The sequence below is a fragment of the Dicentrarchus labrax genome, unplaced genomic scaffold (genome assembly GCF_905237075.1).
Source record: "Dicentrarchus labrax unplaced genomic scaffold, dlabrax2021, whole genome shotgun sequence".
NCBI lineage: Eukaryota > Metazoa > Chordata > Actinopteri > Moronidae > Dicentrarchus > Dicentrarchus labrax.
The window spans coordinates 9,444,274-9,463,396 of record NW_026136716.1 but is presented as its reverse complement, the minus strand read 5'-3'; the positions used below and the strand labels follow the sequence as shown (position 1 = coordinate 9,463,396).

Genomic DNA, 19,123 nt, shown 5'->3' with positions numbered 1-19,123 from the left:
CATTTCTCAACACATTAATCATCCTCCTTTAAATAACCTGAGTGTCGTCTTGACGGTTTGAGACTGCGAGGATGCTGCAGTGCTGTTGCCTGACAACGGCACGGTCCCCGTCGCCCCGTCTTTCTAATGTTATCTCCGAAACCCACAAGCCACAAAGTGTCAGGAAATGGGGGCCCCCTACCTCCCAATGCTGGCTACGATGATTTGATGGGTTTGACCTCTGCACAGTGATGTGTTGTGTGGCCCGGTGTCTAACCCCAATCTTCCAGCCCTGTTAAGGTTCCCTTCTGAGGACTGGACCCGTAGTGCGCTATGGTCACGGGAAAAACCGCTCCAAGGTTGGACGCTGCACAAAAGCCTGACTCGGAGGGTGCTACAGTGCGCCACGCTCGGACCCAGAAGGAGCTCACATACAGTTATGGGTTCACAGTACACTTTTGCTGTATACGGTAAATGACCCTAAAAAGTAGACGTTCGTGGAAAAGGTTTAGGCTTTTTTATACTTGCAGGAGATGGAGGAGGATATTTCAATAGTGTGTGTGACTTCAAAAGGAAAAGTTTAAACCCTGGCTATATGGGGCAGATCCACAAGTAGTGTTTTGCTTAGAAGTTTTTTTTCCTAACTTCTGCTCACCCAAATCTATCAGTTAATTATATTTTTTCAGCTATGCTTGGAATAGAACAACAAAAGTTTCCTGTACTTGTTGGACAATAGCTGCACACACCCAGGTTCTCTTTTTCTCTTTTGTTGAGTGGGATGTTTTTTTCATCAAGCTTTTTCTGAACTTTAGACCAATGACTTCCAAAGTGATTTATTTCCATGTTTTACTGTGTATTTTCCCCCACAGGGCGACATTTACATGAACTACATTAATATTAATAATAAATAATAATAAAAAACAAATAAACAAAGACATGTCATAACCATACTAAAAAAGCAATGACCTATTAAAAATGCTGCAACCAAGACTGATGACAACAGCTAATGGTTAACCCTTGTCAGAGTGAGACAATGTCACCTTTGAGAGAAGAAATAACATGATCATTGTCTTACAGATCAAAAGACGAATTTGTTACCAATAAAACAAACCGTTGCATGTTTCAGTGCGTTTCTACAGCCTCCTACTGGGCTGACCAGTGGCTTATTGTAGATAATGTCAGCAAACGTTAGCTAAATATTGCTGTGTAATTGGCATCACAGTCGGTGTGCTGAGCTGAGCTGTGCTACTGCCACACTATGATTTAGCATGCCACGAATAACACAACATTTCGTTGGTTTTAGTAGTAAAACAAGGCGAAGGCATTTTTAGCTGAAAGGTTACAGCACATGCATAAATGAATAAAAACAAAAAATTAAAATTAAAGCAAAGCAATAAACACACAGCGTCAATTGAACTGTAACATGCTAAAATGTAGTGTAACAAATACAAATGCATTGAAGAGCAATAAATTCTAATTCAGTAATATAAGTTATATACAGACATTATCTAAACGTTATGAGCTAGTGGTCATACCAGATCAAATTAAGCTGAAGCAGCAAAAGTACTGAGTGTTCTTATGAATATCATTTTTAATTTCTGAGAAGAAGTTATAACTTTCTTTTAAAAGTAACAGTCATAAATCAAGAGTTTAAAGATATATCTAATGTGCAGGATTTGAGGTGAATTTGAGCAACTCACTTTCCTGATTAAATCTTTCAGGATAACCTGCAGCAGTTCCTGCCTGGTGCTGGTTACTCATAAAGGTCAGTCTCACAATGCACAGTCAAAGTGATATGAATGTGTTGTGTGTAGGTGTTGCTGTGAATATTCTGGTACATTATGGCCTTGGATGATCCTTGATACATTCTTTTGTATGTCTCATCATAATCATTGTCCTCCTGTGTCTATTACAGTAGGATGTACATAAAGATGTATGAGTGTGTGCTGTGTTTGGCTCTAATGATGCATTTACTCTCTTTGCAGATTGCAGTTTCTTGAGATGATAAACTAAAGGAACATATTTTTTTTATGTTACAGCACTCGTTAAAAGTGTTTCCCTCCAGCATAATCCTTCTCTGTAACACACAAACCCACCCAGCAGGGTACAAGCTTTATTTATCATGTGCAGCATCTATACTTTGTTTCTATAAAAGCCTCTTCTTTAGATCCCTGGATGGATACTAGCCAAATAACAGACTGTCGGCTATTAAGGCAACAGGTTATTGATGGTGGCTAAAATGACATTTTTCATGCTGTATAATAGGAATGCATCTCCTGCTGTCTTCATGACACAAAAATACCCACTTTGGTTAAAACCAATATGTGCTTAATTAGGATGAAATGGAGTTTAGAGCACCTTAGAAAGCAAATACTGTAAGTGGCACTTTGATGCAAGAGAGACATTATCTCTACGATGATACAGGACCCAGCGTCCCCCCTTCGGATGTGATTTGTTTTGTCCAGAGACTGCTGGATCTCAATGGTGACCTGAGACTGATCTGAATAAACGTTATTTTTAACTACGACCGACAACCCACGTGCTGCCTAAGACATTAAAACACTATTGTCGTAAAAAAAACTAGGGGTCAGGGTGTTTTTGGCTGAAGCAGGAATAAGGAGGGGCAAACATTATGTAACAGTTGACGGAGGCAGTGGTGAAAGTGGGGGTTTTGTTGTATTAACCCATGACTGTAAAATCGCCAGCTGTCATACTGATGTGTGTGCTGAATCTCCTTTTGTCTGCATTAAAGAGGCACACAAGGAGATCAGATCAGTTTACTAGTCACGAGGAGGAGTACTCAGTCTGTGAAAACTGTTTTATAATGTCCTTTGTGGCTCTGAAGGGAGCTTTCTGCCTGTGTTACAAATTGGGAATTGAGTTTGAGCGTTGAATGATGTTGGCACATACTTGTCAGAGAGGATTATGGGAAGTGCAGGCTCCAGTGTTTTTGGAGCTTAACCCAAAAAGACTAAAAGTCAGGAGGATATCTTTGTTTGTTTTGGCCATTCTTTATTTTTAATGTCTCTCATAAGTCCCCCAACTGTATGGAAGGGCAACATTAAATTGCCGGAGTACCTCTTTAATAATAAACTATTTTCATCTATTGATTATATATCCAGGCATATAAACATCAAATCAACAGTTTGAGGCTCTGAAAGGCAGCAACAGTTTTGGTTATTTCACTTGACAGATTTCACACATGTCTAGTGGTTGTCTTTTTTTTATGCCGCCGGCACTATCAATCAAATCTGATCAAACCACACCCACAGGGTCCTGATGAAGCAGATAAACTAAGAAATAAAAAATGAGTTTTTAAGATTTTAGAGAAATACTGAAGATTTGAAATCCAGTTTGCAGGGGCTTTAATATTGCACTACTACAGAGCCTACCATAAAAGTTGTTGTACCTAGTTTATTTTGCATGGAAGAACTTTCAACAGGGACGTAAGCTCAATTGTACTTTCTCGCACTGGAACAAATGATTTTATGGAACCGCAGTCTGTGTACAGTCTCTATGTTACCTGCAATACTTATAGGCCTGTACAAATGTGACCTAAATATATCAACTTGCATCTCTGGAATGGACTTCTCTCAGTAATTTGACCATCGCAGCGAGAGACAACACAGTCTGCTTATTGATCTCCTCTCGTACCAGCAGAGCAGGCCTTATTCAATAAAAGCACAGGCAGTCACTTGCAATAATACTTTGGACAAATCAGAGCAGGGCGGACATACAGTGCATCACAAGTCGCAGTCGACACCTTAATGGAAGTGACCAAGAGGTCCTAATGGATGTACTTTTACTCTAAATTGATGTTTTTGTTCAATATCTGGGTAGGCCCGCTCAGAGAACTGTATTTTACAGATGTACCCTGGGTAAATTCCTGTTATAGAAATGCTGAATATATACAGATATCAGCACTCAAATGGCACACTTCTGCCCAACTTTCCAAACAATACAATCAACCACATCTCATGGGTTTTTATTGTCATGCGGCACAACAACTTTCCTACATTATCCCTCATCTAACTCCATAAAATTCACTCACCCTCCTACACAGCCTGATACAACGGGCTCCATAAGTATTTGAATTGCAACAACATTTGATGTTTTGGTTCGGTACTCTTGATGCTCTGGATGTGAAAAGACACAATGACTATGAGATTTAAAGGAAAAATCCGCCCACGGATCCTCCCACACGGCTAGATATCCGACATCAATCTGTGATGTTCAGTGCATTTCAGGAGTTATTTTATAATGAAGGGCTGCCATTTATTTTTTTGTCTGTCAGCCTCCCTCGTCTAGTTCCACCTCAGGTAGTGATATCCTACATTTCCCAGAAATGTTACACTCCTTCAAAAAAAATCCAACAAGTCTGCAGCTGCATTGCATTCTGGTCTACTCGAGCTATTGTAGGTAGAAATATAGTTATTTCTGCCTTTTCTACAATGAGTCATCAGCGGGGGAAAAAAGAGACTGCTGCTTTAATTCAAGGCTCTTTTCAAGGATATTGAATGAACAAATAAAGAACAGCAGGGTGCCTCAAATACATAGAAAGTTCAACATTACTGTCAATAAAATTATCATTTTTAGTTTGCAATCATCTTGACAGTCTGTCTGTGTGTGAATGCAGACAGTTGTGGATTAAAGGGTGCAGTACTGTGGACTGTCAAATTAAGTATTATAACCTCTTAGTCACTGTATTATCTCACATTACTGCTTTTATAGTATGTAGCAACTAGGAGGTGGAAAATATGGCTTCTTAAGCATGTTTTAATGCTAATGGATGATCAGTTTGGCAGCATGGTGGCATGTCTGGCTAACTAGCTAATTACCTTGTCACCAAGCGTTGCTTCCAAGGCTGTTATGCTACATTCACAAGTACAACATCTACTGAATGCATGGGACGATATGAACATTTCCTGCCACGATTAATGTGGCCAAAATGATTGCCATACAAAATATTATCACAATAATGATGAAAATATATACTTTTGGCAATAAAAACACATATTTATTGGATCACAGATAGGCACCTCATCTCTCTGTTCCATATTTTTGAAACTATACTATTTCCACACATCCGGTTGAAATTTTTGGAGGGGGAAACAACGGGCAAAGCCGAGCCTTCAGTCATGGTGATTACGATTTTAGAATGACTGGAAAGAGGTGGGCTCCCCCTTTCCCAAAAAAATAAATCCTCTTCCCATCCTTTTCCTTATCATAGTTATGATACCCGGACCAACTAGCTCTTTAATGCAATACAAGGACTAATAATGCTCCTTCTTTAACGATACGTGTGTTCTCAATGGATCTTCAACTTTTTTCCCCATGTCCTGAGTGAACTGGAACAGGAAAATTAAGTTAAAAAGTCAGCTGCCATGTGCCTTGGTAGACGAATTGTTACAGCGCATGGTTGCAACTGTCGCCAGCTCAATTCCAGCTGGTGACCTTTGTTGCAAATTACTCAACATGTGTAAAAAAAAAAAAAAAAAGTCAGACGCAGACAGTTTTTTTTTCAACCAACTCGTGGAGGCGACGTTATTAAAGATGTTTTAAGAATTGCATTACAAGATTCCACCTATCATCACACAGGTGTAGGAAGAGTCACACACCACCTGAGAAACACCTGCAGTTGTGTGGCACTGGCATATAGTTATTTTAAAGGTGTATTGTGACATTCAGGGTAAAAAAAACAAAAACTAAATCACAAGCCTAACCATGATGTCAGTGCTCATTCTACTTCCTGGCTCCATCTACCTATAATATCTTGTGCTAATGCCGCTCCTGCCTGTCTCCGGAGAGAAGCGCTGCTCTCACTGTCACAATGATGCCAATTGACTGAGGTAACTGTCCACACAGTGCAGCAAGAGCCAATTGACTTCTGACCCACCCGTGTAACAAAGCAGTGCCTCCCAGTGTTTCTGAATCAATATGGCCGCTCCGCATCACAGCAGCGGAGCTCAGATTGGCTCCCCCTGTGCTGACCTTACCGAGAACCCGAGCGTACATCGACTGGTCAGAGAGGAGGAAATGGGCAAGTCCTGGTCCGTCTCCTGCAGCTAATGTTCAACACAGCCAAACACTTGCGGACTTAAGGGCAACTGAGAAACTTCCCATGAACTGATAATTGTTTTCAAAAGATACAACCTGGGCACTATCTGACCTTCTGAATTTAGAATATATTCACATACACTCTTGACTTTTTACTTGCTTCTTGTGCCATCATAATGTATTGTAGCTTGGTTGGAGGTCAGAGTTTTGGGACGGCCTACTTTATGGTTACATTAGGCAAATGTAAACATGGCATCCTGTTGGACTAAATCACACACTGATGCAGCAGCAACAGAAAGAAGAATGTGTTACACAACAGATTTTGTAGATTTGATTCTGCCCAAATGAAGTTTTGTTGTCACATGCTGAAAATCATCGTCGTCATCATCATCATCATCATCAGGAAGTGAAAAATCAAAACATATCAGTGACCAACTGACAAACATATTCTTCCTCTTACAAACAAAATGTTGAACTCACACGAAATAAAACACCCCACTGCTCAATTCAGCACATGTGATTGCTAATGTTGGCAAAGTTTAGATAGATATTTCTGTATACTTGAAATTAATGCATCAGTTCGCTGACCTTAGGGGTCTTTGCTACTATTTGCAAGATGCAAGCCGACCCTTTATTTTTTAAAATGACTTAAAATACTGTACTCATGAGTTTCTTAACATTAAAAAGTTTTTTAAAAATTTGACTAATTTAATAACACACAATAAAGCTGTGAACTGACCGAGCAGCGGCACTGCTTACCGTCCATTCATTGATAAAGCAAACTCCAAGCCCTCCCTTTGGAAAGGCATCAGACGCTGCAGGAGCTTGTGAGGAAGGCCTGACAGTTGCTGTGACCATCTTGTATCACAGCAAGAGGTCTGGAGGCCATTATCATCCATTTCCATTAGTAAGTCCTCATCAGTTTCTCGGCCCTTGCTCAGTCAGCCGGCTCTGATTTTAGGCTGGAAAAGAAAAACACTGTTAAACCGACATGTACATCTGAATGAGGCGCTATGTAGGCTGGAATTAGTCTGAATTGGTGAATATTAACTTCAGCATCTATTAGACATTAAAGAGCACTTTTGCTTACTATGTTGACTGCTGATTTAAACCTGTTTTATAACAACTGTGAGAAGCTTTCCTCTGCTGCCTACTAGCACTGACAGGAATACCATTAATAGAAGCTGGATGCCGCAGTATAGTGGACAAAGAAAGTCAGAATTTTAGATGAGATGGTAAAAGTTGCCTGTGTCAGCCGCCCCCAGTTACAGGAACAGCATCTTTTTTGTGTTGCCTCACTCACCTGGCACTGTCCTGGTTAATCCAGGCAGATGTTTCTACCTTCACATGTAATTACAGTTATCAGGGAGTGCAACTTACACCAACAACAATGTCTAAAACAGTAACAGCTTCCCATAACAACAGTGGTGTCCAGATAGACATCAGAACTTGCAGTTAATGGCAATACACACTATTAAAACCTATTTTATGTATGTTTAATATCATGTAATTGGTGGCTGTTATTCCAAAAGAATGATCATTAGAGTAATTGCAGATTTCCACTGTTTCTTTGATGTTTCCATTAAAAGGCCTATCATTATTTTCACTTATTATAATGAAACCTCAATTACATGTGATTCATCTTCTCCTCAACCCCAGGCCACTGAGACACAAAGTGTAGTAACTGTGTGTGCTCCTTGACACGTATTCAGTAATAACAACCAAATATTTCATCTGATGGTTCATTTCACACCAAAAGCACCTAAAATACGTCAAGGTAAGAGATTCTGGTATTAGAGGACCTAGAGAACAAGCTGTCAAGACCAATTAATAAACATTAAATATGTTAAGAACAAACTAAGAGTTAATAAATACCTACAGAAGTTGGGATGTAACGTTAGAGTATCTTTAGCTAGAGCTAGCATCACAAACCGGAAGTAGAGACTTTGCCTACAGAAATAAAAGCACCACCGTTTGGAAACAGACGCTCCCGTTCGTAAGCTAATTATCTGTATTATTTTGAACATCGACACCGGATACGCATTTCTGTTTGTTTGTGTTGCATTTTGACCTAGCTAACTGACTGCTTTAAGTGTGTAAATTAATATTAATTGTTACGTTGCGTGTGTTTACGTGTTAGCGGTGCATTGCAATGTGCTCCTCTAAGCGGCGTTGCTATGATACTGTGACTCAGGAGCAGTACTCGGTCACATAACGTAACATGTAAACTGTTGTGTTTGCAAAGCGAAATGAGAAGAGATCAACAGTACTCATGTTTTTGCAAGCGTAGTTTTCCTACCCGGTGTGAAAGTGGAGCAATCAAATGGTCTTTGAAGCCGCGGACAGAACTGAAACACTGAAACACTGAAAAGTTTCGCGGTAAACTCAAGGTCCACTCGGTTTATATCACCGGGCATCCGCAGCACATAACGTTAGTTACCGCAGAGTCTTTAACGCAACTCCCTGTCACTTTATGATCTAATTTAAACACAGCCAAGACAACCCACCTAACAGTATAAAGACTTTACATCAGTGTTAAAGGATATGTGAGGAAAATGACGAAACTGTCAAACAAACTCCGTGGATGCGTGCTGCCATAACGCCAAAAAAAAAAAAAAAACGTGACATATTTCCAACACCCTTTACGTTACGTGTCTAACGTAAGCAGCTGACGCACTCTCTCCCAGCCCGCTGGACTCCGCTGCTTCTCCTTCACTCTCCGCCACAAACACTAGCTCCTTCACCTCCGGTAGAGACTACGGCTGTGCACCGATTGTAAACCAAAGCGGTAAGGCAACGTTAGATATCTGCGGTATCGTGTCCAGCAGTTACCGGATAGTCGTAAACATCTCTCTTGCTAGTGCGTGACAGCGCCGGTGTTTGGCCGTTTTCAGGCGCCAGGTAATAATCGTTAGCTTAGCCCCGAAGACGGTCCAACGCCAGACGCTGCTCACAATGTTGCCCTGCTCTTCGGCCAAAGTACACACCTCGCAAGCAAACACCGTGTCCAAATTGTAAGCGGCCGTACTTCAATTCGGCGCTCGTCCGAAAAGCCAAACAGCAGCGGTTTTAAAAATGCAGCATAATTGAATAACTTTCAGGCCTGGTTCGGCTGTTTCTCTCCCAGTCATATGCGGCAGTGAACAGTGTGTACTCAGGGTAATTGTTAGCCGTTTCTATAAACTGAGCTTCAGTTGGATTGTTTCGCTGCTTTGTGAAATGTCTTATCGGCCGGATTTTAGTTAAACGTGTGAATTATCAAATTTAAATGTCACATGCTGTTCGGGGATTGTAGGTTTGTCGATATTGAGGAAACATTAAAATTGCCCAATTTGTAATGGAGTCTGGCGTTACGGGCTCGCTGTGGATAAGCGAACGTAAACTACCTATCAACGATGGCATTTAAGTGAAATCCATCCGACTAGTGATTAATCAAAACAAATGCATTTACTGCCGATTGATTCTTCACATCGTTCCTCTATGCCATAATACGAAACATGGTCTCTTGTCTCTATGGTGGGTACATGATTGGCAATGAGACGTTTTCTTGGTCGATAAGAGCATAGAAACACACGCTAATCAGTAAAGCCCACGTATTGATAAATGACAAATAACGTGGCGCAGTTACCTTGAAAGTACCAGAGAACCAAGTTATCAGAATAATGGCAGTGGAGTTTTATGTATTGGCTATCAGAAATAAAATTAATTAACGCCAATCACTATGAGTGAAATTAATTCTCTTAACGCTGGTTACATACAAACTAAATGTAAATATGAATTAAATGAATGAATGATGCAGTGTGGCTTTGCACATAGCTTTATGTTAAGTGTTGATAAATAGATTTTTAAAAAGCCTTTTTATTTTAGAGTAAATGTTCTTAACATTGACATATTGAATACAGTTGTTTGGTACAACTGCATTACTGTATTCAGAAATAATTAAAGTAGACAGTAAAACATGACTTGAACTAGATTTATGGCAGTAAAAGGCCATAAATTATACATCTAATAACTCCTTTTAGTTCTTGTTAATAAATAACCCATACCCACTATAATTCCGATACAGTAAGCGAGGCAATTATCGCCTCACACACTTGGTAAGAGATGGACAGAGGTGGCAGTGGAAGCTTACAAGTTGCCACCACTGAGTCTGAGCATCATGATGGTATCATTTTCATTAAGGTACCAGCGGAGCCTGGTGGGTGGAGAGTAGCTGCTGGTTCAGTTCCTCTGGCTGCTGTTTCAGAGAGCAAGCGGAGATAATGTGTTCATCTTTGCAGGGCTTACAACTGTGCTGTCGAGCGATGTGCTGCATATATTGTGTGCTGCCTGTGTGTATACTTTAACATATTAATTTGGGGAATTGTGAGCGCATTTGACTTGTGTGCGTGCTAATTTAGAAGCCCTCAGCCAGGTCCATGTTAGAGTGTTATGGTTATTGCAGATAAGTATCAACATTGGTTTTTACCTTCTGGGTGAGGTGTAGTGCATTAGGGAAGACCACTAAATCATTGCTGAAATGCTCTCTTGGGATTGACACTGCCCTCCAAGGCTTAAAATAAATGCTAGTAATTGTTTGCTTAAACTGTTTCACCTGCGGCTGCTCAGGCCACTGTAAGCACTACTGTGTTGACCATTCATTACGCAGGTTAGGACGTATTTAGAGCTGATGACATTATCAGATATTGAGGTTGAGGATGCTGTGTAATAGCCTTCACCAAAGATGTGGCCCGACGACTAAATAATTCATCGCCTTCCAGGGGGAAAATCTTTCTTTCCTATAATATTTGGTCTGGGCCATTAAATAATTCATCCGCCTATCCATAAATTGTTTGTTCAATTGGTGACCTTTTCATGGGATTAAGGAAGCACAATAATAAATTCTTCAGAGACCTGGCATAACGAATGGTACAATTATGAGGCAGTATTGGATCGGATCGGTTGTCGCAGCCTGGTGTTGGTTGCTAAGTGACAGCAGGAACTTTTCCGCCCACTGTGTTTGCTGTTAAAGTCTGAGTGACTGAAAGGACAAAAACAATCACATTATGGCAGTCTAGACTTGGGCTGCGCATAGGACCTGTTTGTGACTTCCCGCGTCTTTGACAGCCTGTCAGTCACTCGGTGATGAGTGCTTCATGAAGTCGATTATTTTCAGGGCTCAATTATCAATCCTATCCACGCTATCTTCTTTGCGTATACAGAGGAGACGGAATACTTGAGCTTTCATGAAATAAACAAGCCAAGCGGAGGCTACGATCTCTCATTGTTTTCCCCATTAAATCCTCTAAAATCACGAACAACAGATTTAGATGAAATGGGGGGAGGTTAGGGTTAGGTTTTGATCACGCAGGAGCAGCTGCTCTTCTTCCTGATGCAGTCACTGTGCTGTTCTCTAGCTGATCCACCAGCAACCTTATCTTGCCTACAGCTAAGTGTTTTATTGCAGTATTTCACTTTTCCCGTTTGAGTAATGGGTGGTATTTCAGGTGGAGGCTCTCTCTCTCTTGAGTCAGTGGGATTAGCCGTAGCCTTGTCTTCTTGTGTGAAAAGCAGGGTGCCAGCTTTTAATGGGAAGGTAGCCCAGTGAACAGCTCGGCCTCTCAGCGGCCGTCGCCTCCCCATCGACTCTCCACCTGGTCTTTGAGCACCTAGCTGGCCACAGACATGTCGATCCTGTCCCCTATCCTCTCGTCCTCCCTTTTTTTGCCTTCTCCCTTTCTCCTTCGCTTTCTTTTTCGCCTCCTCTGTGCTCCTATTCTTCGCCTCTTACCGCTCTACCTCCCACCCTCCTGTTTTCTCATCTTCCTCTCCTCTCCTTCCATCTATCCCATGTCCCTGACTGCCCTTTCCTCCTCCTACCCCCGCCTCCACCCTAAAGCAGAGTAGCTAATGAAGAGCCCCATTTAGCCGGTGACTTTGGTTCAGTCGGCACTCCGTAGCGCCGGCCGGCCTCGGCTGCCGTGACTGGCTGTTGAGGCTCTGACATCACACAGGGGCCAGCTGTTGATTTGGCACTGTCTCCAAGGCTGGCTGGCTTGATGGGTTGTGGCAGGTAGACTAGTGCTCGCACAGCACTCTCCCTCCCTCCCTCTCTCCCTCCCTCCCTCTCTCTCTCTCTCTCTTTCTCTCTCTCTCTCTTTGTGACACCCACTCTCCCTCGCCCTCTCCCTTTACACTCCCCTCTCCCCGTCTTACACTCTCACTCAGTCGAGCGAGCGAACAGGAGGCAGCAGGCAGCTGCCGAGGAGCGAGCTGGGAGGCGACTCCAGCCTCCTCTCCAGCAGATTGTGCCTCCTGTACAATGGAAACTAAACGGTCAAGTAGCAGAAGGGATGGAGGGCAGAGCTGCCGGGCAGGTAGGTCCTGCAGCTTCAAGCAACTTAACGAGCCTGATTCTCACATGGGTTTTCTGATTTCCTGTTAAGGCTTCTTGTAGTTTATTTTGTTCTGCTTTTTCAACATTTTCTTTGTCGTGTAGCCTTTTCCTTGCTGTTGGGTTTCTTCCGTTTATTGCCACATAAGCTGAACGCATTTTTGTCTTCAATGCCCTCTTAAAATCTACCAAAATGTTAATCCATGAGCAAATCTCTTCCCGCATCAGCTTTTGCAGTTTCTTTTATTACTGCATGGCAGCAAGTCAGTAAGTCAGTAAGCAAGTGTGCAGTCTTTTTCTTTGGCTTGTTAAACTGAGCGCAACATGAGATTTGGTGTGCTGTCAGTGCCGTGTTGCTCAGTGAGCTGAGCCAGAGCTTTCGAAATCTCCTCACTAGTTTGCCAGCGCTGCTTCTGCTTTTCATTACGAGGATAATTAACCAAGATCAGCCAATAAGAGGCTTCGCTCTCCAGCCAAGCTCATCCTCTGTCTCCCTGTTTCCCCTGTTTGTTCTGCAGGTGTTGCCTGCAAATGGACATTTAATGACTCTGGCAGACTTTTTGAGTTATTCTCTTCTCATAAGGCTCCATAGATTAAAACTGCTAGACTTGCATGTTCGTTTTCTGTGTTTATTGTTTCTCCTCTAATTGCCTAGATTGATATTCCCTGGAAGCTCTCCTATGGGATAGGTAATGGATTACCTACATGCTCTGCTGTGGATTTAATTTATTAATGCTGGCTGACTGCGCCTCTGCTGCGCCGCACCGCACTCACACCGCCTTATGCGACCTGGAGGCAGAGCGAGCAGCGCAATTAGAGGCTCATTTGTGCCTGTTTATGTTTTTTCTGTTAATTCAGTCTGAGCTATTACAGGCAGTTCCTTAAACTGACACTGCCTCAGTTGCCCTGAAATTGAGGCAAGCAGTGTATGAAAGTGATATAATTTCATAAGCTTTACACTAATCGTTTTCTGGTCCAATTATATAGCTCCCCTGTCAGTGCTTTCGTTGCTTTGCAATTAGCAGAAATGGCTAGAAAATGGGAGATTAGTTACTCAGTTTAGCAAAACACTGGAATCAATTTTATTGCAGCGCCATGAGTGCGAACCAGCATTAGTAACCTAATTAACTGTTTATTTGATGTCTGATTTTATTAGCCAGGGTGCACGTCTTGCTCTCTGCTGAAGCTGATTTATTCTTAATCCGTCTTTTTGTGGGTTTATTTGGAAGTCTGCAATTAATTGCATAGCCGTCAAATGTTTGGCTGCACTTGCTGTGTTTCCTGTGACTGAAATGTGCAATTTTAGGAACGAGCCGGGCATAACTGGTCATTTTGACACCGAAATGGCGAGCAGGTGACAAAAGCTGTTGCCCTCAGACATGGCATTACCTCTGTGTATTTGTGTCAGCTTTTGTTTCACAATGCTCCACTGAATAGAGCTCTGCTTAGTATTCTACATCTCTGCAGACAATACCCCAGCTGTTTGGCACCGCTCCTACCGTTGTCCTTTTTATGTGACACTTGCAAAAGCTCATCAGCAGCAATAAAGCATGAATTATTTTTCAATGCGTAAACCTGCGGCTGCATACAGAAAAGATGCCTCTACTTTTTATTTTTTTTCTTTCTCTCAGGCGCTTAGAAATCATCCGTGGAATTTCTTTGCGATCACACGGAATCTTGTGAAGGTGATGGCTTGTTCTTTTCCGCCCCGCGTTTGACTCATCTCCTCGTTCTCTACCGAGAATAGAGCCAAGGATAGAGTAGCAGAAAGGGGGAGGGATCGAGGGTCCTTCACCTCCAGTTGAGCTGGTTATAGCCCAGACAAGAGCCCTGATCCACGCAGAGCTGAGCAGAAGAGAACAGAGCGGAGGTGTTGGGAGGGAAAGGTCAGCCTTTGCGAGAGAGAGGCGTGTGTGTGTGTGTGTGTGTGTGTGCGTGTTCGTGCTTCGTGCTTGTGTGAAGGGGAAAGAAAATAAGTATACTAGAGTGTTCTCGCTCGCCTCTTCCTGCGTGTGTGCGTGCCATCACCAGTAGGCTCTTATACGCTTCACCGTGATTGAACATTTTTCTCATTAGCTTGCCATCGAACATAATTGTCCGTGAGAGTAGTCCGTTAAGAGCCTGGTGTGTGATTAACTCGGCTCAGTTGACGGCCAGCCTTATGACCCCACTGTAGGTTTTTCAAGAATTAATTTCCATCAAGAATATGTATGTGCAGCGGGGAGTGTGTGTTTGTACCTGTGCATATGTGGCTGTGCAGCTACACCAACCCAGCTGTTAGTCTTGAATATTTTTTTGATTAATTACATTTTATTGGTTTTGTTCGTTTGTTTTCTGACAACAATTATTTCTGTTTCCAGTTTTCTAATCCGTCTAATTGAGAATTTTAATACGTTCATGCATTGGTGTTCTGATTGTGTGCAGATGGGCACGTTTGATGCATCCGTGTGTGTGAGTGAGGTTGCCGATACGCCGTCGGGCATGGCGATTAAAGGTGGCGTGAAGGGGCGGGTGTGACACTGAACGATGCCTGAGGGAGCCTCTTTAAGGTTGCTGCGCTCTGCGGCGACTGTAATACCAATGAACCACTCCCTGTCAGCTACAGCACAATAATGGAGGAGGCACAGGCAGGCGGAGCGTCTCTACAAGTTCACTGCGTGTGTGCACGTTTTTTTTTTTTTTTTTTTTTTTTTTTTTTAGAAGTGATGATGTTTCCCTGTGTCAGTGTCTGAATTATTTTTTTTCTTCTTTTCTTTGGGAGGGGGTTTGCATTGTTTGCGACATTAGCATTCAGAAGGCTGTCTCCGACATAATGCACGCACACACAGGCTCAGTGTGAAGTCCTGAAGCCCGCTCAGCAGCTCTGGTCATAAAACCTGGAGCGCCCATGGCCAGACTCAGACGCGCCGCTGTCAGAGCAACTTTTACACTCCGCGTGTGTGCATGATAGCTGCAGGACCGGCACTGAATTACTGAACAGGCTCCACATTTTTCCATTTCAGACATTTAGCTTGCACTCCTATTCACAGCGGTTTGAATTGGAACCACTTCTGCCTGCAGAAATCTAAAGCCACAGCACAGAGATGATACTCCCGTCACACCAGAATAACCATGTAAAAAAAAAAAATGTGCTGGGTGCATTTAGAGAGAGATAAGCGGGCAAAAAGAAGAGCAGAGGGGTCAAGATAAGAGCAGCTCGGGAAAACAGATATAGGCTATTGAGAGGAGAGTTGGCTCTGTCTTAAGATGACCAACATACCGCAATAGATTGCCTGGCTACAAACTGCATACACTAGGTTGTGTACTCTCCAGATGTAAGTATTCATATAAATGACATCAACATTGATGAATGGATCCTGCCGTGGGCCTCACAATTGTCAGTTTGCCAATGCCGGGCAGAAATGCTACAGGCTGAAGGGGGACATTTTGCTCACAAATTTTCTAAAATGTCAAGTTGGCAATTCAGATTTCAAGATTGAAGGATTCAGTTCCCCTTTTACTCGCATTATATCACTGTATCAGATCACCTTTCTAACAAATATAGTGACAATGTTAAGGAGTAATGGGGACTTGGGTTCTTTTAACACTAAACTAAGAGGTCGTGTTTAGGTCACTCACTCATAGTATTCGCGTTTGGTTTGGGCATTTTGAACAAAAGCAATGCACCAAATGGCGACTGTGGCACTTCGCTCCCACCCATCATCACCATCTCCGTCTGCAGGCTCAGAGGTGTCATGAAGAAGGAAGATTATAAAGTGAGCAGGGATTCCACTTGACCTTTTTGGCTGGCATGAGGGTCGCACCAAGATCATGTTGGTAGCAGCAGCCAGGCCCTGGCACCGCCGGGTGCCAGAGTCAGCATGGCACCTCGCCCGCTCACTGAGATTAGGGGGGGAGGGAGAGGCCGAGAGAAACTCAGAGGTAACGAGAAGACAGTGCAAGGGTCAGTTATATATGTTGCTGTAAGGGAACATACACTCTTAAGTAGTCAGAAGTAGAGCTAGTTGGTTGGCTAATCAGACCAAACAGGACATTTAAATGTTTCTCTATTTTGTGACATTTTATAGTCTAAAGCCCTTATTTAATCATCATCCTCATTTGGCAACAAAGCCAGAGATAGTCGAGCAGAAATTTCTAATTTTCACAATATTGAGGAGGAATTCAGCTAATTCAGGCAGCAATTCAACAGAATAGAGAAAAGGTGCACAGAAAAATACTGATTTACTAATAAGGCTGATAATCACATTTACTGTATCAATAAAGACTTTTTCTCCGATATTGTTCCAATATTTTGCAGCTCTGTCATTGTTGCCGTTTTCAGTTGTCTGCCCTGCCCAACCAGTGTCACCCTGTAGTTAAACAAAAAAGGAATTTGTTGGAAAATAGAGAGAATGCGCTAGACGGCTTGAAATTTATGTGCCACCAAATGGCAGAGGATTTTCAGCTGAGAAATGCTATCTTCCCCCGCTGCTCTCTGAATTCCTAATGCTTGGTTTTTACGAGGTTGGCAGGGGTGCCTTCTCCTGTTGCCTCCGCCGCACTCCCATCTCTGTGCTCATCTATTATTTATGGCGCATAGGCACGCATAGGCCCAGAAATACACACTGGCCACACTTTTACTTTCGGGTCCGACACACAAATACTTCAGAGTTGCTGACAATCCCGACCGCTGTCAGTCCATGCGACCTCCGGGTCACTTCCGCTCCCTTACCTCTGACCTCTCTCACCCCTCGCAGCACAGAGCTAACCCCGTGCCTCTCTCGGTTGCAGGTCAGCAGGGGTCATGAGGGTGTCGGAGGCCCCGGTTGCTGTTCAGAGCAGCTGAAGCAGACATGGGCAAAGAAGTCTCGAATGGCACCGGTAGGCTCGGCCTCATCGACTTCACCAGCCACATCCTTCTTCGCCACAACCACCACGGGCTACGCAACAAGTACGTGTCCTGTTTATTTCTGTTTGACAAGAATAGTCAGTCAGGGAATACGATAAATACTCTCAAAGTTACAAAAGTCAAGTTTATCGCAATTTTTGTATAGATTTTTCAGAAGATCAGCACAAGAAAATGCAAATTAATGTTTCCATCAACTGCTGTTATGTGAATATTAGCAGTGTGCCTCTATTGAGATAAACAGCAGGTGGCGCTAAATTGCCGGTGCCATGAAACCGCTGCGGAAGAAGTGGGCGCAACAAGATGACCTCATTAAAAGTGCACCATTCAAACCTCAAACAAACAAATCGATGTAGAAAACGTGCTGGAAATATAGCATTTCTATTATGTTTCATGTATTAATGTGAGGAAGGTTACAGTCTCCTCATCATCAACACACAGATCTGATGTTTATGTCTGCCGCTATTTTTTTCAGTGATGATTCGATTTGAAAACACATGGATGGGAACGCACTTACATAAGAGAAAGAATCACATTATGACTGGAGGGTTATGATTCATTTAGGTGTGGTAACTCTACGCCACACTCTAAATGTGAAACTTTTTGTCACAAGCTGATAGATGATGATAGCCGTAGTTGCAAACGAGTCACTTCACAAGAATATAGCAGGATACACTATCGTGTTTTATCACTTGGCTCAGACATTCACTCATTGTCTCCAACTCCAAGGGAAACCAGACTGTTCACACTGTGTACTTTATGTAGAATTTCAATTCAAGAGTAAAGTACTTTCAAAAAAATAATTCTTTAAACAAATACCCAATTTGCATTTTTGTGCTCAACATTAATTTCCTACAATTTTACAATACTACACATTTATTCACATTGACTCACCAGTCCCCATAAAGACAACAACAACAAGCAACTTCCTGTTATTCTAACACGATACTGTTATGGCCTGATCTTACTCCCCCACAGCACCCTGAACCCTTTACCACTAACTGAAATGTTTTCAGTAAATGCAATGTCGAGTCCTTATAAAATAAAAAATACCTAATTCATGAAGCTGCATTTCTTCTCTGTTCACAATAATACATACACCAAGTGCAGGTAGCCATAACTAAATGTATTCTTTCTAGAAACACAGTGAGAACTGGTGTATTCTCAGATAAATATACAATATTTAGCTTTCAATTTTTTTAACAGAAAAAACTGCAGTACAACTATATTTGAAGATTTGTCATTGTCAAACCTAATGGGACTTTTGTTACAGTGTCAGTATTTTTAAAGTATTGAATTAACCCGCAGAGCAGCAAGAAAGTAGAAATTAATTCAGTTATTCTGCAATGAACTTGATTGGTTGTGGCTCGAGTTGGAAGTTTCCCCCCTGCTACAGTACAGCAGCATCTACTGATGAAAGCAACGAGCTGTCATCACATTGAGTGCATAGTCCATAATGTGACACTACAATATTAAAGGAGTCATAAATATATATTATAAGAAAAATATGGGGATGTCAGTTTGCAGTCTCACTCATGAGAGACCAATTTGCTGCTCCCTAAATTCCCGGACGTTTCCTTAATGTAACAGTAAGGATCTAATGATCCATATTACTTATGCAGTCAAAACATCAGGGATTCTAAACAGGCACACAGTGCAATTACCACAGCCATGAGAGACGAGACGGTGAGATCTGAATGCATCAAAGTCTGAAGCCAAATTTAGTCCAACACTTCAGTCCCATGATAAAATGTGTTTGGAAGAATGAATGATTCGGTGAGGGACAAAATAGCTATCTATCAGCCCGGCTCTTGAAAATATCTCTGTCC

At 42.3% G+C, this 19,123-nt stretch overlaps 2 protein-coding genes across 12 annotated transcripts in view; one reads left to right on the top strand and one right to left on the bottom strand.

The window, feature by feature from the left end:
- zranb3 (zinc finger, RAN-binding domain containing 3) overlaps positions 1-8,649 on the bottom strand; it is a 77,384-nt gene extending 68,735 nt beyond the window's left edge. Inside the window, exons 1-2 of one of the 3 annotated variants that reach the window (XM_051428381.1) lie at positions 8,544-8,649; positions 6,796-6,998 (exon numbers count right to left, since the gene is read on the bottom strand). In XM_051428381.1, coding sequence (XP_051284341.1) covers positions 6,796-6,941 — 146 coding nt within the window. In that variant the 5' untranslated portion in view covers positions 6,942-6,998; positions 8,544-8,649. Of the gene's footprint in view, positions 1-6,795; positions 6,999-7,915; positions 8,006-8,335; positions 8,523-8,543 lie in introns of those variants that run through there. The other 2 variants (XM_051428382.1, XM_051428383.1) reach the window with 2 other exon arrangements.
- Positions 8,650-8,702: 53 nt separating this feature from the next.
- Positions 8,703-19,123, top strand: part of LOC127378975 (R3H domain-containing protein 1) — a 46,330-nt gene continuing 35,909 nt past the window's right edge. For 2 of the 9 annotated variants that reach the window (XR_007888228.1, XM_051428388.1), the window contains exons 1-2: positions 12,153-12,392; positions 17,180-17,339. The gene's annotated coding sequence lies outside the window, so the exon portion shown is untranslated. Of the gene's footprint in view, positions 8,825-12,144; positions 12,393-17,179; positions 17,340-19,123 lie in introns of those variants that run through there. The other 7 variants (XM_051428385.1, XM_051428387.1, XM_051428391.1 and 4 more) reach the window with 7 other exon arrangements.